Source organism: Gopherus evgoodei, chromosome 10, assembly GCF_007399415.2.
Source record: "Gopherus evgoodei ecotype Sinaloan lineage chromosome 10, rGopEvg1_v1.p, whole genome shotgun sequence".
Lineage (NCBI taxonomy): Eukaryota > Metazoa > Chordata > Testudines > Testudinidae > Gopherus > Gopherus evgoodei.
In genome coordinates, this window is record NC_044331.1 from 41,856,246 (window position 1) to 41,881,349 (window position 25,104).

The 25,104-nt window shown below is 47.8% G+C and overlaps 1 protein-coding gene across 11 annotated transcripts in view; it reads left to right on the forward strand.

Moving 5' to 3' along the window:
- Positions 1 to 25,104, forward strand: part of CSNK1G1 (casein kinase 1 gamma 1) — a 320,905-nt gene that overhangs the window by 97,698 nt on the left and 198,103 nt on the right. For all 11 annotated transcript variants that reach the window (XM_030578653.1, XM_030578658.1, XM_030578655.1 and 8 more), the window contains exon 2: positions 16,022 to 16,415. In XM_030578653.1, coding sequence (XP_030434513.1) covers positions 16,238 to 16,415 — 178 coding nt within the window. In that variant the 5' untranslated portion in view covers positions 16,022 to 16,237. The remainder of the gene's footprint in view (positions 1 to 16,021; positions 16,416 to 25,104) is intronic.

Consider the following 25,104-nt stretch of genomic DNA (forward strand, 5'->3'; position numbering starts at 1 on the left):
AAAAAGCTGATTTTAAGTCAATAACAGTGAACCACTCAGCATCCCAGGGGATTTGGCTGATGATAGTAGCTGGGTCAGGGACTACTGCATGAAGAGGGACCACATACTGATTAACAACTCGTAGATCCTGTACAAAGCGCCAACGAACAGGGTCTCCGTTCTTTTTAGGAGGCTTTTTGACAGGCAGTATAGGGGTGTTACAGGGAGTGCGCTGAGGGCGGACTAGCTTTTGTGCAATGAATCCCTCGATAATGGGGCGGATGCCCTCCCGGGCTTCCAGCGACAGGGGGTATGAGGGACTGACGGGAGGGTTAAGGAAGGCTTCACCTGAATCCTACGGGTTCTGCCGAAAGGAGCAGGCCAACATCAGTGTCAGAAATTCCCCAGAGGGTTTGAAGGCAAGTCAGTGAGGTCAGGGGAGAGAGAGAGGTGTTTCCCAATTACCCTGAGTAGGGGCCGAATCTCCTACCACTGTCATCAATAATCCTACCCCTTCAGGAGTGCAGGTTAAAGTAGCCTCAAGCTTACAGAGTAAATCCCGGCCCATCAAGGATCGGACACGCTGGGGAAAAAGAAAACGGTGAGGAAACATTTATCAGCATAAACAACATTCAAAGGCAAAGTGAGTTCCAGAGACTGTGGGTTGGCCCTCCACCCCAGTCGCAGTTTTAACCTCAGAGGATAGCCAGGGAGAGGGGGCATGATTTAAAAGAGAGAAAGTAGCCCCAGTATCAATGAGGAAAGAGACAGGCAGTCCCTGGACTGAAAGGGTTTAAACGAGGCTCTTTGCTGGGAGGGGAGAAAGTGAGAAAGGAGCGCTAAAGACATTAAGGAAATAAGACCATCACATTGTTTGCCTTCGCCCCCGGGGTACCGTCATTGAGGAGGCTGAGTTTGCTGCAGCTGCTGCTGTTTCCCTAGTTGATCCAGGCCTGGGGAATTGGCTGAGCTGGTGGTGCAGGGGTGTATTCCTCACTTGTGTAAGCATCTGCGGATGCAACCAGACCCTCTGGGCGTCCCCAGGGGCATTCACGTTTAAAGTGACCAGGCCTGTCCGCACTGAAAACAATTTCCTGATGGCTGGGTCGCCAGGACCCTCTTCCTCGGGCACCCTGGAATCCCTGCCACGGGCCACGGCCTTTGCCTCGAACACCGCCGTGAAAGCTAAAGCCATCAGCTTATATTCTTCTTTTTTCTCTCTACTTAACAACTGATCCACATCCGTATAAGTAGGATTATAACTTAAAAACAATCTTTCTAGAAGTTCTATGATCTTTCGGGGATTTTCCCCAAAAGACCCTGACAACTGTTCCCCCTCTTTCAAGTCCCATTCTAGCCATCCTTTATATTCCACAATACTAGCATGTTGCAACCGTCCATCATTGCCCCATATAAGGTTGATCATGCACCTGTAAAGGCATCTCTCTAACTATACTTTCCTCGGGGGGGGGGCATGCACCCTGCCGTACCTGCTTGGACATAAGCCTAGTAACTACTCCTCCCGAGGTTTTGCCCCTCCATTTCCTCCTCATCCTTCTGCACAAATTCCAATCTGGTATCCTGCAGATTCCCCTCTGCTACAAGGAGAGAGACCCCTGCGGAGGAATAGGGGCAGGTGCAGAGGGGACCAGCTGACGAGTCAAACACGCCGTGGTCTACACCCTTCATCGAAATAACCTGGAGGGGGTTCACTCTCGGGAGAGTACCTGACTGCCATAATTTTTAAAGATTTCCACAGCTCTGCTGCTGTGTCCCAACAAAACCAGTAACATAACTGTCCCGGATGGTCTTTTTCGATCTGGCTCTTTACTCCTCTTAAGGCAGCCTGTTCGAAAGAGCCATACGAAGGCCACCAATCTCCGGGTCGGCCAATACCACGGTATACCCAGTCCAATTCCTTACACATAGTGTGTACAATTTCTTCCTAGACATTCCTGTCTGTACTGGGAGTTTCCCTTCGTTCCATAACTTATTTACAATCCCCAACGGACTCTCAAGAGGCACGCTACCCCTTGACCCATGGTGTCTGACAGGAGCCCTCCAACTGGCATTTACCCTGATGTCCAATACACGACCCCTCAATATTGAATTGGCTGGGAGAAATCTCCTGTGGCGCCCTTGCCAATCATATATGAGTGGTCTGACCACTGGACAGATGGTACCGCACCAGAAGGTAATCCCGGACGAGCCCCAAATTGTTAGGTAATAAGCAAGTCCTTACTCACCTCTCCAGCCACCCGAGTTCGTGCGGGAGGCTATGGGCACACAATTCTGTCAGAGACCAGACACAATGCGTTGATCAACGGGCTCACACTAACCCAAAGCCTTTAGAATAAGTGTGGCCCCTTTATTAGGGGTTGAGCATCAATATTTATACACAGAAGTAAACAAAGTGATTAATAAAAGATAATGGTCATGCATAATCAATCAAGATTTTACAGGAAAAGCAAGTTTAACAAGTAAATGCATAGAGATAAAGGCTATGGCTACTTGATAAAGGGGGTGTCATGAGTAGTTTGCAGGTCAGTGCTTTGTTCGATAAAGGGTTCAGAAAGGATTATGCAGAGACGGCCAGTCTGGGTGTGTTTTGGCTCCAAAGTTCACCAAAAGTTTAGACCCAACAATTGTATAGGAGAATTCTTCTGTTGACCTAGCTGCGTCTACAGTGGGGATTAGATCAGCCTAACTGTGTCTCACAGGGTGTGAAATTTTTTCAGAACCCTGAGCGTCTTAGCTAGGTTGACCTAAATTTTAGGTGTAGACCAGGCTTAAGGGGTGGATGTGTGTGTGGGTGTGTGTAATTTGGGTCATTCTCATGGCAGTACAAAGCACTTCCCTATAGGTTAACAGATTAGTCTAGGACAGGGGTTCTCAAGCTGGTAGTTGTGACTGCTCAGGGTGTTGCGAGGTTATGTGGGGGGGTTGCAGGCCATCAGCCTCCCCCCCCCCCAAGCCACACTTCGCCTCCAACAGTTAGAATAGTGTTAAATATAATTTTTTTTATTTATAAGAGGGGGGTCACACTCAGGTTAGCTGTGTAAAAGGGGTCACCAGTGCAAAAGCTTGAGAACCACTGTCTAGGATTCAATTTAGTAATCTTTGGGTCTCTGAAACAGTGGTTTCAGGGCCAGCTCTGGCTTTTTTGCTGCCCCAAGCCCAAAAAAACCCAAAACAACAAAACTTGCAGAGGGGCCGGAGCGCCGAAGCCAAAAAAAAAAAAAAAAAAAAAGCAAACCTGCGGGGCAGCTGGAGCACAGGTGCATGGGGACTCCCAGCACTGCAGGCGTGCCCCGGGCCAGAGAGGGAGAGAGAAAGAAGGGGGGCGGCCAGGGCTTCCGCAGCACTGCCTGCCAGGAGGGCTCCGTGCTGCTCCGGTTGACAGGGAGGGAAGGACGCGGGCTGCCCTGCTGGGCTTGCTACAGACATGGCACCAGCTGGGGCCGACACAGGGCGCAGCCCTCTCCCAGCAGGGTGCTCCTTTCCTCCGCGCCGCTGTCCCCTGCAGGGCGGCTGGAGTGGCAAACCAAAAAGAAAAAAGAAGAAAACCTGCAGGGCGGCCGAAGCGGTGAAGCAAAAAAAAAAAAAAAAGATTCAAGGGAATGTCGCCCCTTAGAATCTGCCACCCCAAGCACGAGCTTGCTCAGCTGGTGCCTGGAGCCGGCCCTGAGCAGTTCTTAAACTTCATTGCACTGCGACCCTCTTGTGACAACAAAAATGATTACACAACCCCAAAAGTGGGGACCAAAACCAGGTAGGGGCTCAAACTTCAGCTTTTTCCCCGGGCAGTGGGGATCGAGCTTCAGTTTTGGCCCTGGGCCCGAGCAAGTCTAACCCCAGCCCTAGTAACCCCATTAAAATGGGGTTCCAACCCACAGTTTGAGAACCCTTGCTCTAAAATATTCATTCTTTTTAATCTAGAAAACCTCTGACTGCCCCATGCACAACCCTTAGTTTGAGGTGCTGGAATTCCTACAAGACTGCTGTCCCTGGATCTTACTCAGTGGCTTCATCTTTCACATTAGTTTTTGTTAATAGAGTAGGTATCTGATTTTATTCGTGAAACACTTTATCACTTCCTCTGGCTGCTAGAAGTAAAACTTGTCTTTTTCCTCTCCTTCTCCTACACCCGGGGTGGCCAACCTGTGGTTCCGTAGCCACACGCGACTCTTCAAGGAGCCGCATGTTAATTTGCGTATAGGCACAAACTCCAGGGCTGGAGCTACAGGTGCTAACTTTCCAATGTGCTGGAGGGTGCTCACTGCTCAACCCCTGGCTCTGCCACAGGCCCTGCCCCCACTCCCCCCCTTCTCACCCCTTCCCCTGAGCCTGCCATACCCTCGTTCTTCCCCCCCCCCCCAGAGCCTCCTGCATGTCATGAAACAGCTGATCAGTAGGTGCAGGGAATGAGTGAGGGGGTGCTGATGGGTGGGGCTGCCAGTGGGCGGGAGGCACTGGGAGCAGGGAATTGGGAGCTGATGGGGGACTGCTGACATATTACTGTGGCTCTTTGGCAATGTACATTGGTAAATTCTGAGTCCTTCTCAGGCTCAGGTTAGCCACCCCTGCCCTACACCCTCCCCCAGTTCCCCAATATGCCTTCAAGAGCATCCTCACTTCTACTCATCTGTGCCACCATTAATATTCTCCTGGCTGCTGTTGCCAAGGGGGGTTCTCGGATTCTATTTTCCCAGCTTTTACTTTTGGAGTCTTCCTAATAGTTCAGTATGTGCCTCTGCTCAAATCATTCCCCATTCAGCAGAGGAGGCACTGTAGCGGTTTGTGGTCTGCATACTTGAGAAGTCAGAAGTACAGCAGGTCACATCTGGAAGGTGTTCCTCCACCATAAGATGTAGAAAATTAACGTCCAAAAAAATTACATCTTAGATTTCTGCAGAAACTGATGACTTAGTTCGAGGGAGAGGACCTTAGCTAGGAAGAGCATTTCACTTGCCAGTGCTGAGCTGATGAGTAGGTTTTTACTCCACCATAATCTTGCAACTAGTGGGAGTAGTGTGACTTTAATAATTCAATAAAGTACTTGCAGCATTTGGCTTAATGACAGGTGATAAAGTGCACACAGCCATCTCTGCATACTTTTTTTGAGAGCAGTGGGTTTAAACAGATTCCAAAGGCAGAAACTTCCTTTGAAGGAATTAATTAAAACATATGTAGTGCTAAGAAAACTTGTTCATGATTTGCTGTGTTTGGTACGCTTGGGCATCCAGTGGGTTGCATACACAGAGGGCACGTTATTTAGGTAGATCAGAAATGATTAAATGGCAGAAATCCAAAGCATGTTCTAAAAATGTTTTTGGTGTTTCAATTAATTTTTTTGTTAGAGCCATTTAGGCTCATACTAAAAATGGTGTGAAACTCTCAAGACAGCGGCAGAAAAGTCTGCAGTTTCTACAAACCTATTCCTCTTCTATAAGGAAGCAAACAATCTTCTACTTCTGTGCCTTAAAGATAGCAAAGTCATGCCTCCCACAAGACCATACATTGCTTTGTAAAGTCTGGCTATCTCCTCTCAGAACACAACATTTCTCACTGAGGAAATTTTTATTTGATGAAAGAGATGCCTGCAACCAGGATGATTGACCTGCATCTGCCACAGATGACAAGCCGAGAGCAGGGCCAGAAACCCATTTCTTTCAGGAATTTAAGCGATTCTTGCTAGTAATCATCATGGATGTATATATTTGATGGCAGTCAGGCCCACCACCTATGACTAATATCTGCCCCCAGTAAGAATAGAGAAAAACTGGGACCTCTCTGACACTCTCATCACCACCTGTACTGGATACTGAATGTTTTAGTCCGTACAACAGAAATCATCAAACTACTTTGCAGTATCTAATCTTTCTTATGAAGCAAGCTAGGCAAGAATCTTTGCTAGTCTCAGGGCTTCTGTCAGTATCCTGAATCCTTCAGTCAGGCTTCAGAGAGGGATCATGGTATAAAGACAACATTTGTTGTTCTGATGGATGATCATCTTCTGTCCATTAGAAAAGTTTCTGTACTGTACTTTCCTATTGAACCTTTCTGTAGCACTTGATCACCAAATACTCTTCCTAAGTTGCTGGAATAAACTGAAATGGCTCAGGTCCTTCCTTTCAGACTACCCAGAATAACATAATGGGTGGCAACTCCAAAGCCCTCAACTTGATCTTCTCCCTTATTATAAACATATTTGTCAAGCCTTTGAGGGGTTGGTTAGACAGCACAAGTGCAAGTACCAACAGTGTGCTTCTGATTCCCAGTTCTGAATCTCCTTTATGAAAACCAATAACACTATGTCCCAGCTTTCTCAATGCCTATCTGGATGAGAGCAGACAGTCTGAGCAGCCTCTGGCCACTCCTGACTCACTAGGGGAGCCATTTTAGATTTTGGTGAGGGGGTGCAACTTTAACTTGAAAACTCTAAAGTTTTTTACAGATGATAATTTAGAAATTAGCTGACAGGAGCACTGTATCTATTTCCTATCTCTCACACACACGCGCACACACACACCCCCACAATCTGCCCTCTCCAGCCGCTGCCCAGGCTTCCTCTAAACTCCACTGGCAGTTGGCAGGTCAAGTGGGTGGGAGCTATCATCACAGTAACCCCTGAATAAGGCATCTTGGATGGTGGTCCAGCCTGCCCACCCCTAAGGCCAGCCATGCTTACAAATGCCTATCAGAACATATGGTGTACCTCATCCAGTGCACTAAATGCTCCAATAGCAACTATGTGGGTGAAACCAGACAGTCACTACGCTATTTTCACACAGGAAAATAAGACAAAAACACTATATCACAAAGCAGTCAGTCCATATCTGACCTGTAGGTATGTCTACATCTGTAATTTTGCAGCGCTGGTTGTTACAGCTGTGTTAGTACAGCTGTATAGGGCCAGCGCTGCAGAGTGGCCACACTTACAGCAACCAGCGCTGCAAGTGATGTTAGATGTGGCCACGCTGCAGCGCTGTTGGGAGTGGTGCATTGTGGCGGCTATCCCACAGAGCACCTCGTCCCATATCGGTGCTGTGGGCTTGTGGGAAGGGAAGGAAGTGTGATTCTTTCCGCTTCCTGTTCCTGTTCCAACGCCCAGCAGTGCTTTGTTACACATGCGGAGCAGTGTGGCAGCATTGTGACTGTACAGCGCTTTTTCTGCGAATTTTTTAAAAAATGGATCCTCAGCAACTGACGACCTTATTGATGAATGTTGCCAGCACATTGCGCTTGGCAGTGGAGCTATTCCTTCACCTGCAAAAAGTGAGTGATAGAGTGACAGTGAGTCAGACGATGATATTGAATTGCCTCACTGTGAAGACAGTACATTGCTTGTGGCAGTAACAGGTGTGCTCAGCTCCCTGGACCGGCACGTTTGGGCTCAGGAAACCAGCACTCAGTGGTGGGATCAAATCGTCCTGCAATCCTGGGATGACGAGCAGTGGCTGCAGAACTTTCGGATGAGAAAAGCCACTTTCATGGCACTGTGTGCTGAGCTCGCCCCTACCCTGCAGCGCAGGGACACGAGATTTAGAGCTGCCCTGCCTGTGGAGAAATGGGTGGCTATTGCAATCTGGAAGCTGGCAACTCCAGACTGCTTCAGATCGGTGGCGAACCAGTTTGGAGTGGGGAAGTCTACCGTTGGAATGGTGCTGATGCAAGTTTGCAGGGCCATTAATCGCACCCTGCTAAGAAGAACCGTGTGTCTTGGGAATGTGCAGGACATTGTAGATGGCTTTGCGGAAATGGGGTTCCCTAACTGTGGAGGGGCAATAGATGGGACTCATATTCCTATTCTGTCACCACCCCACCTGGCATCAGAGTATGTTAATCGCAAGGGTTATTTCTCCGTGGTTCTGCAAGCGCTTGTGGATCACCGTGGGCGTTTCACTGACATTTACTCAGGATGGCCTGGAAAGGTGCACGATGCACATATTTCGGAACAGTGCCCTGTTCAGGAGGCTGAGGGCCAGGACTTTTTTCCCAGACCGCAAGATCACAGTAGGGGACGTGGAAATGCCCACTGTGATCCTTGGAGACCCTGCTTACCCCTTAATGCCATGGCTCATGAAACCATATACAGGGAAGCTTGACAGGAGCAAGGACCGGTTCAACTACAGGCTGAGCCGTGCAGAATGACTGTGGAGTGTGCTTTTGACCGTTTGAAAGCTCGCTGGAGGCGTCTTTATGGGAAGCTAGATTTGGAAAGCAGCATCACCGCTGTTATATCCGCGTGCTGCACCCTCCATAATATTTGTGAAGGGAAGGGTGAAAGATTCAGTGAGGAATGGACCTCCGAGGTTAGACGCCTGGAGAATGCTATCAGCCAGATAGCAGGGCTAATAGGGAGGCCCAGGAAAGGGCTTCAAGGATTAGGGATGCTTTAAGGGAGCAATTTGATGCTGAGAGCCAGCAGTAATGTTTGATGCATTTGATGTGCTTTGCTCTACCTCATTGTGTATTATTTACCACTTCCAGCAGCAATAAAACGTAGTGAAAGAAATAGAAAAAAAAAACTTTATTCAACATACAGTACAAAACATGCAAGGGGGTAGGGGTGGTTGACAGTACATTTACAGGTTTTACTATGTCCTATTTTGATCAATATTCACTGTCTGTTGCACTTCAGCATTACTATGCTGCAGAATGATGGGGGTGGAGCGAACAGGGTAAGAATTATAGTTATCAGGGCTAGTAGGTGATCTTTATAGGTGTTGGGGGCAGCTGGGGATAATAAGGAACTGGCTGCTGGAGAAAGTTGTTTTGTGAATATACAGGGTGACAAGGAAGAGGGCTTTGGGAGGGCTGTGGGTTAGCACGGTACATATTTGTCTGCATGGCTACAAGAGACTCGAAAGACTCAGTTTGGCGAGACAGGAGGCTTATCATCTGCTTTGTTGTTTTTTTTGGCAGACAATTCCTTTCTCCTGCTTTCTGTTTGCCTACACAATTCCTTTCTCCTGCTTTCTGTTTGCCTCATTCATGTACAGTCTTTCTCCACTCCTGTACACTGCTTCTCCATTCCTCTGTCTTCCTACTTTCCCTGTTGTAGTGGCTCAGAACAGACTTGATCAATTCCTCTTTTGATTTCCTAGGATTGCGTCTCAAGTTCTGCAACCTACGTGAGGGCGGTGATACAGCTGCAGTAGTCAAGGTCCCTAGAAAACAGAGAGATAGAAACATGTAATACACAGAGGCATCATTGTTTATTATCAAATTTTGAAGGACTTTTGAGACTTTAGGTAGCATCCTTCTCACATACCTCACATAACACAGAAGGGCAAGCAAGTAAGTCATGGCGAGCAATGGGGTGAGTGTTTTTAGCAAAAATTACCCCTTGGGAGTGGAATGACCACTGGGTCGCTGGGTTTTATCACAGTGGGTACAGGGGGTAGCTGGTGTCCTGAAGAAGGGACAGTAGTGAACATTAAGGTGGTGATCTATTGGGACGGTGGCTGTTTTTGGTGCTTTGGGGGCGTTGGGTGCTTGGGGGGTGGGGGTTTTTTTTGGTCCGCTTTCAACCCGTCCTGATACTGGGGGGGGGGGGGGTGGAAACGTGGTGCTGGATGCCTGCACACCGCGTGGCTGCCTCCGTGCTGGGAGGGTGGCTGGGGAACACGGCAGCACACCGCGGGGCTGGATGCCTGCTTGGGGGCGGGGGTTGGGGAACACCAGAGCAAACCGCGGGGAAGGATACCTGCTTGGAGAGTGGGTTTGGGGAACACCGGAGCACACCGCGGGGAAGGATACCTGCTTGGAGAGGGGTTCGGGGGACACCAGAGCAAACCGCAGGGCTGGATACCTGCTTGGAGGGTGGCTGGGGAACACGGCAGCACACCGCGGGCTGGATGCCTGCTTGGGGGGGGGGGTGGGGAACACGGCAGCACACCGCGGGGCTGGATGCCTGCTTGGAGGGGGGGTGGGGAACACCAGAGCAAACCGCGGGGAAGGATACCTGCTTGGAGAGGGGTTCGGGGGACACCAGAGCAAACTGCGGGCTGGATGCCTGCTTGGAGGGTGGCTGGGGAACACAGCAGCACACCGCGGGGCTGGATACCTGCTTGGGGGCGGGGGTTGGGGAACACCAGAGCAAACCGCGGGGAAGGATACCTGCTTGGAGAGTGGGGTTGGGGAACACCGGAGCCAACCGCGGGGAAGGATACCTGCTTGGAGAGGGGTTCGGGGGACACCAAGCAACCGTGGGGCTGGATGCCTGCTTGAGGGTGGCTGGGGAACACGCAGCACACCGCGGGGCTGGATGCCTGCTTGGAGGGGGGGTGGGAACACCAGAGCAAACCGCGGGGAAGGATACCTGCTTGGAGAGGGGTTCGGGGGACACCAGAGCAACCGCGGGAAGGAAGATCAAATCAATGGGCTATTCCACGTTTAGGCATGCATGCAGGCAGCCATAACCAAAATCCTCCTCTCCCAAAACATTGAAATCTACTTACCACGAGCACGATCCTCAGCTTCCTCCTCACCGTCAGCTTCCAGCTGCTGCGACTGGCTAGCCTCCTCCGGGCTGGAGAAGAGATCCTGGCTGCATGTGTCCTGGGACTCCGGGGTGTCTCCCTCCCACGCCAGTAGCCTCACTGTCTCCGTCCTCTACACCATCCCCCACTTCTCCCTGCTCTGAACTCTCCATCATGCTCCTAGGATTCGCAGTGGGGTCACACCCAAGTATGGCATCCAGCTCCTTCTAAAACCTGCAGGTTGTGGGGGTAGCTCCTGAGCGGCGATTTCCCTCACGGGCTTTGCAGTACGCACTCCTCAGCTCCTTAATTTTTACTCTGCACTGCAAGGCGTCCCGTTCATGGCCCCTTCTCATCAAGGACTGCGATATCTGACCATACGTATCATAATTTCTCCTTCTGGAGCGCAGCTGTGTTTGCACAGCCTCTTCTCCCCACACACTAATGAGGTCCTGCAGCTCTGCATTGGTCCATGCTGGGGCTCGTTTGGTGCGTGGAGGCATGGTCGCTGAGTGATTGATAGATTAATTGCACTCCACACCTGGCTGAGCAAACAGGAAGGGGATTTTTAAATTTCCCGGGCCATTTAAAGGAGGGGTCAGGTGAGCACAGGGCAGTGGAGTTTGCTTGATTACCAGAGAGGCTTCCTCAGGTATGCTGGGATACCTGCTTATTCCACGGAGGTCAACAAAAACGCTGGTGAGTGTCTACACCTGATGACCAGCGCTGGTGATCCAGCGCTGGATCCTCTACACCCGAGGTTTGACCGGGTGTACGGCCAGCACTGCAAACAGGGAGTTGCAGCGCTGGTAATGCCCTGCAGGTGTGTACACCTCCTAAGTTGCAGCGCTGTAACCCCCTCACCAGCGCTGCAACTTTGTGGTGTAGACAAGGCCTGTATCTTCATCCTCACAGGAAACCTGCACAACACTTTCAAAAGATGAGCCTGGGAGTTTAGATTTGTAACCCACACCAACTGCTTCAGCTGCTTTCCCTGTGGAGGGGTGTTAATGAGCCACTTCACCTTGAATGGTGACTTGGGGCTTGGCTACACTGGAGAGTTGCAGCGCTGGTGGTGGGTTTACAGCGCTGCAACCTACTCACCGTCCACACTTGCAAGGCACATACAGCGCAGCATCTCCCTGGCTGCAGCGCTGGCTATACTCCTGCTCTGCCTGGGGTATAACGATTGCAGCGCTCGTGATGCAGTGCTGCTCCGCCAGTGTGGCCACAAAAGTGCTGTAATTGGCCTCCAGAGGTATTCAGAAGTATCCCAGAATGCCTGTTCAGCCACTCCCAACAGCGCTGCAAATGCTGCAAACGTGGCCACACTGCAGTTCTGGTAGCTGTCAGTGTAGCCACACTGCAGCGCTTTCCCTACACAGCTGTACGAAAACAGCTGTAACTTCCAGCATTGTACAGCTGCAAGCGTAGCCATACCCTTGAAATGTGTTAATTACTTTGCTAAATAATCTGTTCCACTTTGTATTTAGCCATGACACTGTTTCCCACACGTAAGAAGAGCTCTGAGTATGGCTATACTTGCAGCTGTACAGCGCTGGGAGTTAAAGCTGTCTTTGTACAGCTGTGTAGGGAAAGCGCTGCAATGTGGCCACACTGACAGCTACCAGCACTCTAGTGTGGCCACATTTGCAGCATTTGCAGCGGTGTTGGGAGTGGTTCATTATGGGCAGCTATCCCAGCCTTCAAGTGGCTGCAACATGCTTTTCAAAAGAGGGGGGTGGGCTGGAGTGTGACAGGGAGCGTGGGGGCGACAGAGTGGATTTTTGGAGCTGACACTGTGTCAGCTCCCTGCCTTGCAAGTTCTACAGACTGGAAGATACACAGCACGAACCTTCAATCATTTTAAAAGTTTCGACCCCTTCCGCCACCCCTCTCTCATTCACTAAATGCAAATAGCCTTCAGACCAGATAAGTAGCTGCTCCAAAACGGACCCCCGTTCCCCCCCCTCTGGGCTGCTTCTCTCCTCAAGCAAACACTAGCTGTGGACATTCCCTGTCTGCCTCTGCTCGAGCAAACAGTAGCTGTGTTTGATTTTTAGATAAGCAGCTCCGGGAGCCCCGAGTTCACAGCAAAACAGAGAGGGATCACAACAAAACAAAGAGTGTTATCTTTACTTAAAAAGCATTATGGGAATGTTCCGGAGGTCAGTTACAGCGTAGTAAGATTAATCACTGTTTACACTGTCACCCCAGCGCAGCAAGAGCAGTGCTGTAGTCGTTATTCCCCAGGCCTAGGTGGAGTACAGCTAGCACTGTAGCCAGGGAGATACAGTGCTGTATGTGCCTTGCCAGTGTGGACGGGGGGAGTAAGTTACAGCGCTGTAAAGCCACCACCAGCGCTGTAACTCTCCAGTGTAGCCAAGCCCTCTGTGTAGCTTGAAAGCCTATCTCTCTCACCAACAGAAGTTGGTCCAATAAAAGATAATGGATACCTCACCTACCTTGTCTCTAAGGCTTTGGCTACACTGGCACTTTACAGCGCTGCAACTTTCTTGCTCAGGGGTGTGAAAAAACACCCCCCCAAGTGCAGCACGTTACAGTGCTGCAAAGCGCCAGTGTAAACAGTGCCCCAGCTGCGCTCCCAGCACTGTAATCTAATCCCTTCATGGAGGTGGAGTACCTGCAGCGCTGGGAGAGTTCTCTCCCAGTGCTTGTGCTGCGACCACACACTCACTTCAAAGCGCTGCCGTAGGAGCACTCCCGCGGCAGCACTTTGAAGTTTTGCGTCTAACCATGGCCTAAGAAAAACAGACTTTTTCTACGGAACGAAATTTGTATCCCAAGATTTCCAGACACTCCCAGTCTAAAGACTGAGCTTAAACTTGAACATTTCTGCATGCAAAAGTACTGTCTTGTTATAACTTCAGTACCTATCTTGTTGCAGTAGTGTCCTGCTTTTCTTTCCAGAAGAATCTTGCTAATCTGCACGTTGCTAATAATGCCTCAAGTCTCTCCTGTTCTTCTTTGAGTAGTGTCCCTATGGGTGCTCCGTTGTAGGTGTATCCGTGTCCCTGCACCTCATATCGGTCTGAGGCACAGCAATTTGGATACACCTACAGTGGAGCACCCATAGGGGACACATCTTGAACCACAGTTACTTACAAGGTAAGTAACCTCATCTTCAGTCTCCTGAGGACGAAAATGCTTTAGCCTAGTTAAAGCCATTGGGATCAATACAAGGTAGTTGGGTCAGATTTCATCATAGAAACATAGGGCTGGAAGGGACTTTGAAGTCATCAAGTCCAGGCCCCTGTGCTGTGGTAGGACCAAGTAAACCTTGACCATCCCCAAACATCCAAGGTGTTTCTCCAACTTGTTTTTAAATGCTTCTGATGATGGGGAGTCCACAACCTCCCTTGGAAGCCTATTCCAGAGCTTAACTACCCTTAGAGTTAGAAAGTTTTTCCTAATATTTAACCTAAATAGCCCTTGCTGCAGATTAAGCCCATCACTTCTCATCCTGTCTCAGCCCTTAACATTTGGAAGACCATTATCAGATCCTCCATATCGTCTTTTCTCAAGATTAAACATGACTAGTTTTTTCAACCTTTCCTCATAAGTCAGGTTTTCTAAACCTTTTATCATTTTTTGTTGCTCTCCTCTGTACTCTTCCATTTTGCTTACATCCTTCCTAAATTGTGGTGCACAGTCTCCCAGCTGGGGTCTGATGCAGAACAGAGCGGGATCAGTTGCCTCCTGTCTTGCATACACTATTGTGTTATACTGTGTCATACTGTTTGTTTATTTAATGACTTGTGATATACAGGAGATCAAACTGTGGGGCAGGACCCCATTTTAATGGGGTCGCCAGAGCTGGTGTTAGACTTGCTGGGGCCCAGGCCAAAAGCCCAAGTCCCACCGCCCAGCATTGAAGCCTGAAGGCTTCAACCCTGGGCAGCGGGGCTCAAGTTACAGGCCCCCTGCCTGGGGCTAAAGCCCTTGGGCTTTGGCTTTGGTTCCCCCCACCCACCTGGGATGGTGGAGCTCAAACTATGGCTTTGGCCCTCCACCCAGGGTGACAGGGCTTGGGCAAGCTCAGGCTTTGGTTCCCCCTCCTGGGGTCGTATAGTAATTTTGTTGTCAGAAGGAGTCGCGGTGCAGTGAAACTTGAGAACTGCTGGACTAGATGATCTAATGATCCTCTTTGGCCTTAAACTCTAAAAGTATGTGAACTTATGCATAAAATGGGTCTCACCCCACATAGTAGCAAAACTGTAAATGTGCTATCCTGTAGACTGACTTTTTTCAGAATAACTATCTTCTTTTAAGGTTGTTGACATTGGAAATAGTAATTACTTATTGTTGTGTTGTATACCTACTGTTGTCATAAAATGTCAGGGTTGGAAGGGACCTCAGGAGGTATCTAGTCCAACCCTCTGCTCAAAGCAGGACCCCTCCCCAGACAGATTTTTGCCCCAGATCCCTAAATGGCCCCCACAAGGATTGAGCTCACAACCCTGGGTTTAGCAGGCCAATGCTCAAACTACTGATCGGTCCCTCCCCCCCCCCATTAACCTGCTCTTAAATCTCCAATGATGGAGATTCCACAACCTCCCTGGGTAGTTTCTTCCAGTGCTTAACCATCCTGATAGTTGAGAAGTTTTCCTAATGTCCAAACTAAACCTCCTTTACTGCAAATTAAGCCTATTGCTGCTTGTCCTATCCTCAGCAGTTAAGAATGTTTCTCTCTCCTTGTAACAGCCTTTTATGTACTCGAAAACTGTTATGTGCCTCCCTACCCCCAGTCTTCTCTTCTCCAGCCTAAACAAACCAATTTTTTTCAATCTTCCCTCATAGGTCATGTTTTCTAGACCTTTAATCATTTTTGTTGCTCTCTGTTCTTTCTCCAATTTGTCCACATCTTTCCTGAAATGTGTTGTCCAGAACTGGACACACTACTCCAGTTGAGGCCTAATCAGCACTAAGTAGAGCGGAAGAATTACTTCTCGTGTCTTGTTTACGATACTCTGGCTAATACATCCCAGAATGTTTTTTTGGTTTTGGTTTTTTTGCGCAACAGTGTTACACTGACTCATATTTAGCTTGTGGTCCACTGTGGCTCCCAGATCCCTTTCCCAGTATTCCTTCCTAGGCATTTATTTCCCATTTTGTATGTGTGCAACTGATTGTTCCTTCCTAAGTGGAATACTTTGCATTTGTCCTTATTGAATTTCATCCTATTTACTTCAGACTGTTTCTCCAGTTTGTCCAAATCATTTTGAATTTTAATCCTATCCTCCAAAGCACTTGCAACCCCTCCCAGTTTGGTATTGTCTGCAAACTTTAAGTGTACTCTCTATGCCATTATTTAAATCACTGGTAAAGATATTAAACAGAAACTGACCCATAACTGATCCCTGCGAGACCCCACTAGAAACCAGTGAAGGTGACAGACTGTTAGTTTGTATGAAATCTAAATAGTCCATCTTGGAAATTGTCCAGGTTTGGTTAGCAGTAGGTATTTTCTTAATCTGAAACATGAGATTACGAGAATAAAATCAATTAATATTTCTTTCTTTCTTTCTTTCTAGATTCTAAAGATCTGCCTTTACTCAGTTCTCCAGGAGATAACCAACCACTGTGGAGCTATATTAGGAGGCTGGAGATGGTGCCAAAAGAACTTTGTTTCCATGACTTGTATTGTAACCTGACTCAGTGAAACTTTTGGATATACATTTCTGTTCTAAGGAGAAGAGCGTGTACTCCCAATTCTGCCAGTTTACTGGCAGAGATTTTGTTGTAAGATCATGGACCATTCAAACAGGGAGAAGGATGAAAGGCAGCGGCCAGCAAAAGGAATTCCAGGGAGGAGTGGGCATGGTTCTCGACCGAGTTCTGCTACGTCCTCTGGTGTTCTTATGGTGGGACCCAATTTCAGAGTGGGCAAGAAGATAGGGTGTGGGAACTTCGGAGAGCTCAGACTAGGTAAGAATATAGCTGTCTTAGTGGCTTGCATTATAGGAGCTTATATCTCATAATTGGTGTTTAAAATCTTATAAAGTAATGGATATTTATCTTAAGTGCTTTTAAATTTAAATAATTTATTCTGTTAAAGCAACATGATTTCACAAAAGCTTATGCAGGTTGAGTGATAGAAAGGGGTGATTGTCACATGCCACATTTTCCTTCTTTTTCTGTGACTATTCAGGTATGTAATGGACTACCTTTGTTCAAGTTTTGGAGTGCTTGCACATGCACAAATCCACAGCAAGTGGCAGCTGTGTATGCCCAAAGATGTGTTTAATGCATATGAAAGTTAATCTCTTGTAACCTTTTAAAATCCATTTTGCCTGTTCTGAAAAGTGTTTTTTATTGACCCTTTGAGCAACACGCAAAACTTACTGTTAATATGCTTGCACTTGTTACAAGTAAAATTCATCAAAGGCAAAGGACGTGTTCAATAAAAGATGTAGTTAAGAAGGAAAGTTTTCTGATATCTTTGCTCTTTCTCAAAATGGTTTCTCTGTTACTTGAATCCCCAAAGCATAACTTTATTGAAGACTATTCTTGCATCTGTCGGAAGGAGAATGTCCTTTGCTTTTTGTTCTATTCACCCCTTATGCATTTGCTTCTGTTAAAGGGGTTGCATCTCTATTTTGTTTTGCTTTCCTGTATCAGCTGTATGTTAGGTTGCAATATTTTCCGAACAGTTGCATAATTGTTGTTCCTGCTTTCTTATTAACGCTGTGGAAGGAGCACTCACAGCCTGCTTTGTTTTCTTCTGGATCAACTAGCTTGTTCTGCTCACAGGATTGAGCATAGTTTGAAGGCAGTTGGACCAAGAGTGCTGACTTCTGGGGGTCACTTAAAACTTGTTTTAAAGCAATGTTGTTCTAGCCCTGTCGGTCCCAGGATATTAGGGGTATTATAAGCATTTCTGTCACCAATAGAAGTTGGGCAAATAAGATATTACCTCACCCACCTTGTGTGTCTGTTTTAAAGCAAAACATTTACTTATGTCGTTAAGATGTTAATATTGAGATGTTCCCAGCCTCTTTGGAGCCATAGGGATCCATTCCTTACCCTAGAGCATGTGTGGTGTCAGTTCTTTTAGCCAAGAAGGCCTGGATGTAGCTCTTCCTGGAACTAGTTGTTGTCTCTTGTGTGGACTACGAGTGGTTCATCAGTGCTGCATGTCTCAAGAAGCTGAATAAGTGTCCTCTGTGGCGTTTTCCCAACTCTTCTAGGTTTGGGATTGGAGAACTGCGCTACAGCTTGATACCAGAAATCCCATGTATTGTGCTTATAGATGATAGTGTCTAATCACCAATAGATTGCAAAGATTCATAGACTCATTGAAATAGTGAAATTCCAGTCTAGTAGTGCATATTGGTGCTGCCCTGCAGAACCGCCACTCAAGTGCAGTGGGAACTTCTCTGAGATGTTGAGAATACTTATGATGTGAGCTCTGACAAGTGGTACATGTGGCTATATTAAAGGCTGACCTCTTTTTCCAGATGAGAACCTCAAAGTGATATGCTAATTTCTCAGGTGGCTAGCATCAGTAACCTCTCCCAAAGAAATTTATTTTTCATTCTTGCTTCTTTGGCTTTTCTCAGTGACTTGTGGCTTTGGATAAATAATAAATTTTCATTTATTTGTAATGCTGATGCCTTTTGAATCTCCAGGCTTAAAATTTGGACATTTTTCCCTTCAGTGGCCTGACGTAATTTTAATTGAGATTAAGAAATGCACTGTCTCACAAGAAGTGGGCTGTGTGAATGTAGTAGTGTGCTTTTATAACTCCTTGTTAAATGGCATGAATCTGAGAATGTTACAACTGAAATGTAAACTAGTCTGTGATGCATGGAATTTCTGGAGTCAGTGGGATAAAATGAAAATACCAAAATAAAAAGCTAGGATCAGAATTAAACTTGGGTTCCCATTTGGAAGTAATGGATAGGGAAAGGACTAACCAGCGCTTTGGTATCAGGAGGATGATTCTTAAGAGATGTTTGTAAGAGCTATGTAAACTTGATCTCATGCATAGATTTTTTTTTAAACTAGAAAAAAAATTACTAACCTTGAAATGAATGGAACCTGTAGAAAGTACTGTAGGCATCTAGTTAGTTCAAACATGACTAATCCCAGGGCTTTTCATATCTGTCAGATGACAAATCCTTTGCCCGAGTGAAGAGAACTTGTGAAGCTAAATTTAGAATTTAGAAAATCATGTTACTATTTATGAGCACCTTAAAACATGCTAGGCTAACAATCCCTGTTCCACAGTGTTTATAGTATAAATAGGACATGATTCAATAAATGAGGGTCATGGACAAGCAAAAAGTGGGCAATGGGAAGAGGAAAAAGCAGAGAGAGAGTAACAAGAAGATCTAGTGGCTATGCAGTAAGCAGTGTGCAAAACTGGATGGTTCCATGAACATGTTTATTCACCCTTGCTTCTCACTGACTCCTCCTGGACACAGTAGTGGAAACCAGCTCCAGCTGGCCCTATACCCCACCAATATCATTGGAAACAGAGGGTATGTCTACACTATGGGATTATATCGATTTTACGGAAACTGGTTTTTTGAAACAGATTGTATAACGTCAAGTGCACGCGGCCACACTAAGCACATTAATTCGGCAGTGTGCGTCCATGTACCGAGGCTAGCATCGATTTCCGGAGTGTTGCACTATGGGTAGCTATCCCATAGTTCCCGCAGTCTCCCCCACCCATTGGAATTCTGGGTTGAGATCCGAGTGCCTGATGGGGCAAAAAACATTGTCGCTGGTGGTTCTGGGTACAACCTCACCCCTCCCTCTGTGAAAGCACTGGCAGACAACTATTTCACACCTTTTTTCCTGGGTGATCTGTGCAGACGCCATACCACGGCAAGCATGGAGCCCACTCAGCTCAAGGCAGCAATCATGGACGTTGTAAACACCTCGCACATTCTCATGCAGTCTGTGCTGAACCAGGACCTGCAAAACCAGGCGAGGAGGAGGCAGCTACGGTGGCGCGGCGACAAGAGTGATGAGGACATGGACACAGAATTCTCTCAAACCGCTGGCCCCGGCATATTGGAGATCATGCTGGTAATGGGGCAGGTTCTAGCCATTGAACGCTGATTTTGGGCCTGGGAAACAAGCACAGACTGGTTGGACCGCATAGTGTTGCAGGTCTGGGACGATTCCCAGTGGCTGCAAAACTTTCGCATGCATAAGGGCACTTTCATGGAACTTTGTGACTTGCTTTCCCCTGCCCTGAAGTGCCAGAATACCAAGATGAGAGCCGCCCTCACAGTTGAGAAGCGAGTGGCGATAGTCCTTTGGAAGCTTGCAACGCCAGCTACCGGTCAGTCGGGAATCAATTTGGAGTGGGCAAATCTACTATGGGGGCTGACTGTGATGCACGTAGCCAAAGCAACGCTAAACTGCTGCTACCAAAAGCAGTGACTCTGGGAAATGTGCAGGTTATAGTGGATGTCTTTGCTGCAATGGGATTCCCTAACTGTGATGGGGCGATAGATGGAACCCATATCCCTATCTTGGCACTGGAGCACCAGGATACATAAACCGCAAGGGGTACTTTCAGTGGTACTGCAAGCACTGGTGGATCACAGGGCCTGTTTCACCAGCATCAACGTGGGATGGCCCAGGAAGTGTTCATGACGCTCGCGTCTTCAGGAACACTACTCTGTTAAATGGCTGCAGCAAGGGAATACTTCCCAGACCAGAAAATACCAGTTGGGGATGTTGAAATGCCTATAGTTATCCTGGGGACCCAGCCTACCCCTTGATGCCATGGCTTATGAAGCCATTACACAGGCAGCCTGGACAGTAGTCAGGAGCTGTTCAACTACAGGCTGAGCAAGTGCAGAATGGTGGTAGAATGAGCATTTGGACATTTAAAGGGACGCTGGCGCACGTTACTGACTCGCTCAGACCTCAGCCAAACCACATATCCCCTTTGTTATTGCTGCTTGCTGTGGTGCTCCACAATCTCTGTGAGAGTAAGGGGGAGACCTTAATGGCAGGATGGGAGGCTGAGGCAAATCACCTGGCTGCTGATTACGCGCAACCAGACACCAGGGCGATTAGAAGAGCACACCAGGAAGCGGTGCGCATCAGAGAAGCTTTGAAAACCAGTTTCATCACTGGCCACGGTATAGTGTGACTGTTTGTTTCTCCTTGATGAAAACCCGCCCCTTTGATTGACTCATTCCCTGTAAGCAACCCACCCTCCCCCTTCAATTACAGCTTGCCTTCTAAGGAAATAAAATCACTACCATTTAAAAATCATGTATTTTTTATTAATTGATTATAAAAGAGGGAGATTACTGACAAGGTAGCCCTGTGGGGTTTGGGAGGAGGATAGGAGGGAAGGAAAAGGCCACTAAAGTTCAAAATAATGACAGCCTTTTGGCTGGGCTGTCCACTGGGTGGAGTGGGTGGGTGCACGGAGCCTCCCCTCACACGTTCTTACACGTCTGGATGAGGAGGCTATGGAACTTGGGGAGGGGGGAGGGCAGTTATACAGGGGCTGCAGCGGCACTCTTGATCCTGCTGCCATTCCTGAAGCTCCACCAGACGCCAGAGCATGTCAGTTTGATCATGCAGCAGCCCCAGCATTGCATCCCGCCACTGCTGATCTTCCTGCCGACACTTCTCATCTCAAACGTCTCTCTCTGTCCTCACATTGGTCCCCTCCTGTCCTCACGTTCACTGGCATCTTTCCCGTACTTGGATACTACGTCCTTCCACTCATTCAGATGAGCTCTTTCATTGCAGGTCACTTCCATGATTTCCAAGAACATTTCGTCTCGTGTCCCTTTTTTTTTTTTTTTTGCCGCCTTATCTGAGAGAGCCTTCGGGACAGAGGAGGAGGCTTGAAAAATTTGCAGCTGCATGAGGGAGGGAAAAAAAGAGAAGAAGTATTTTAACAGATACATTTTATAGAACTATGGTTATACTCTTTCACAGTGAACAATGCTATTCACCTTACATAGCACATGTGATTTCAGTACAAGGTTGCATTTGCATCTTAATATTGAGTGCCTGCGGCTTTGGTGTTAGAGATCACAGACACAGGTCCGGGCAACAAAATTCGGTTTGCATACAGCCATGGTAAGCCATTGTCTTTCGGCTTCTGCAGCCTTCATAGATCCAGTGCCCTCCTTTCCCAAATACCAAGCAAAGCCCGTTGAGTGCTGCATCTTTCCTGTTAACGTGCAGCAGCAGAAACCAAACTCTCCCCCCCAACACACACAATCCAATTCTCTGGGATGATCGCTTTACCCCTCCCCCCACCGCGTGGCTGGTATCATGGAAGATCCCTGCTAGCCAACCCCTCTCCACCACCACCACATGGCTGGTATCAGAGAAGATCCCTGCTAGCCAAACGCGAAAAAGCTTAGCGCCAATCACCTCCTCCCTCCCCCCGCTTGGCTAACTGCAGGGAAGGTTTTTGTGTTTTTTCAGCCACAGGCAAAGAGCCCAGTAGGAATAGCCACATCTTTCCCCTTAATTAAATTCCCGTATTTCAACCAGGTTACCATGAACGATATCACTCTCCTGATGATAACACAGCGAGATAAAGAACTGATGTTGCTTGAATGCCAGTAAACACCGGGACCATACACTGCCAGGCTTTGTCATGCAATGATACCAGATTACCTGCTACTAGCATAGCGTGGTCAATTGTCCTACCATGGAGGACAGAATAAGGCTGCGCTGCCCAGAAATCTTCTGCAAAGGCTTTTGGAGTACCTCCAAGAGAGCTTCATGGAGCTGTCCCTTGAGGATTTCTGCTCCATCCCCAGACACTTTAAGAGACTTTTCCAGTAGCTCTACTGGCCGCGAATGCATCCCAAGTCCTCAGGGCAAATTAGTCATGAAACGCTTGCTTTTAAACCATGTTTTATATTTACAAAGGTACATTTACCAGAGGTCCCTTCCATGGCTTCATTGTCTGGGATAGTGGGTTGGGTTGCCACCGTTTCCTGGTCAGGAGGCCTCTTACAATTATAACTCAGACATTACTAAATGGTCAGTGCCTTCTCCCCTTTACCTCTTCTCCAAGCATGTAAGAGCAACAGCGTTGTCAAGGACAACAGGAACAGCTTACTTCAAGGAAACAGATGTCTGATGCCACTGGTGATGAAATAATACCTTGGACTGGTGTTTCCCTGGCAGATTTATATTATGTTGACAAGGCTGCAGATGAAAAAGTCCAAAGCTCAGGCTGAGAAAAAGGTTCTGTCTATTAGGGAGAACGGTGTGCTGTGTTTGCGCTCTGCAAGCTCTTCCTCCTCCTCATCTTCCCCGTCCGCGGAATCCTCAGGCATGGCTGAGATTACCCCGCCTCGGAACACATGGTCAGGGTGGGGTACTGGTGGCGGTACCCGGCTAGAATTGCATGCAGCTCAGCATAGAAGCAGCATGTTTGCAACCCTGCCCGGACCTTCCATTTGCTGCTTTGGTTTTCTAGTAGGCTTGTCTGAGCTCCTTAACCTTCACACAGCACTGTACTGAGTACCTAGTGTGGCCTCTCTTCATCATGGCCTTGGAGATTTTTTCAAATGTTTTTTCATTTCATCTTTTGGAACGGAGTTCTGCTAGCATGCAATCATCTCCCCATATAGCGATCAGATGCAGTACCTCCCATGCGGTCCATGCTGGAGTTCTTTTTAGATTCTCAGACTGCATGCTTACCTGTGCTGATCAGCGCTCCACGCTGGGCAAACAGGAAATGAAATTCAAAAGTTCGCGGGCCTTTTCCTGTCTACCTGGCCAGTGCATCAGAGTTCAGATTGCTGTCCAGAGCAGTCACAACGGTGCACTGTGGGATAGCTCCCGAGGCCAATACCGTCGATTGCAGCCACATTATCCCTAATCCGACATGGCAATACTGATTTCAGTGCTATTCCCCTCGTCAGGGAGCATTACAGATACCAGTATTAAAAGCCCCTTTATATCGCTATAAAGGGCTTCGTGTGTGATGGGTGCAGGGTTAATTCGATTTAACACTGCTAAATTCGATATAAACTCGTAGTGTAGACCAGGCCAGAGTGGAATCAGGTCCACTTAAAGGGGTCAGGTCGCTTCTCCTCTCTCACCCCCATGGGAATGCAGCAGCAGTGGTGCGAACCACCTCCAGGTGGCCCAGCCTACACTCAGTCTTTCCTGGAAGCAGGACAGCGGCTGCCATTTACTCTTGAAGATTTGGAAATGAGGAGAACTGAACAAAATGATGTTTTCTAAAATTTGGAAGAGAGGCAGAGACTGCTGTTCCAGTCCTTCTGCACTGCACAGGAACCACTACTGGTAAGGGATCCCTCTGGCAGCCTCATTTCTTATGGCAAAAGAGCCCTGAACCTCACTCTTGCTCCTCCTGCCTTTGCCACCATTTCCTGGTCAGGCGGCCTCTTACAATTATAACTCAGACATTACTAAATGGTCAGTGCCTTCTCCCCTTTACCTCTTCTCCAAAGCATGTAAGAGCAACAGCGTTGTCAAGGACAACAGAAACAGCTTACTTCAAGGAAACAGATGTCTGATGCCACTGGTGATGAAATAATACCTTTGACTGGTGTTTCCCTGGCAGATTTAATTTATGTTGACAGGGCTGCAGATGGAAAAAGTCCAAAAACTCAGCTCTTCACTCGCCTCCGCAGGACCCTCACAGGTTCTCTGGACCAACGCACACAGCTGGTCACACCCTGGACTTGATGTTTTGTTTAGTTATCAATATTGAGGGTATCACAACCCAGTCACTGCTTTGGGCATCATCTCATTTAAGGCACAGCTCTACAATCTCCCAGGCAACAATAAAGGCCCATGATCCTGATTCTACTACCAAGACTAATGGACACCACCAAATTACAAAGCCTGCTAAAGGACAATAGCACTGAACATACAGGACAAAGACTCAAGGATCTGGTGAGCCATCATTGCATTCTGTCCTTTGACACTCTGACCCTCTAAACAGCCCCTCCCTCCCCATCGTGCACACACATCTTGTTGGTTTTCTGATCACCCTGAACCAGATGGGAAGAGGGATTGAAACTTTGAGTGACAATGATGAAAACCTACGGTCGATAGGATGAAATAAAGGATTCTTCCAAGCCTTTACTGAGATGTATTACAGGCTAAGAGACCCTTTCTGTCAGCCTTCATTGAAGCTGCCAGATCCCACCCGAAGGAATTATCCAGAGTGATAAACTACTTCAGCAGTCCTCTGTGTGCCTGCCACTCACAACAGAGTTGAGCACCAAGTGCTGTGAAGACCCATCATCCTACTCTGCTGAAAAGAACATGGTCCTTTGGGAAAGCTTCTCAAACAGCATGGAGCTGCTCCCCCACACGGGCCAGCAAGCAGCCTGCCTGTATTACAGGAGTCAAGTACATTCACTCATCAACTAGTACCGGACACCCTAAAGGAGTGTTGACCAAGAAACTAAATGTGGCCCATGCTCTTCCTGGCTTTTGAAAGTAATGAACTGGTGCCACTCCTGACTGAAATAGCCATACCTCATTCACAGAAGGAATCTTTCCTTACTACTTCAAATGTGCAGTAGTGTGACCAGCGCTGAGGAACCCGGCCTGGATACATTGATTTTTAGCTAACTATTGATGAGCCTTTGATCTTGATCAAAGGGACAAGTCTTGA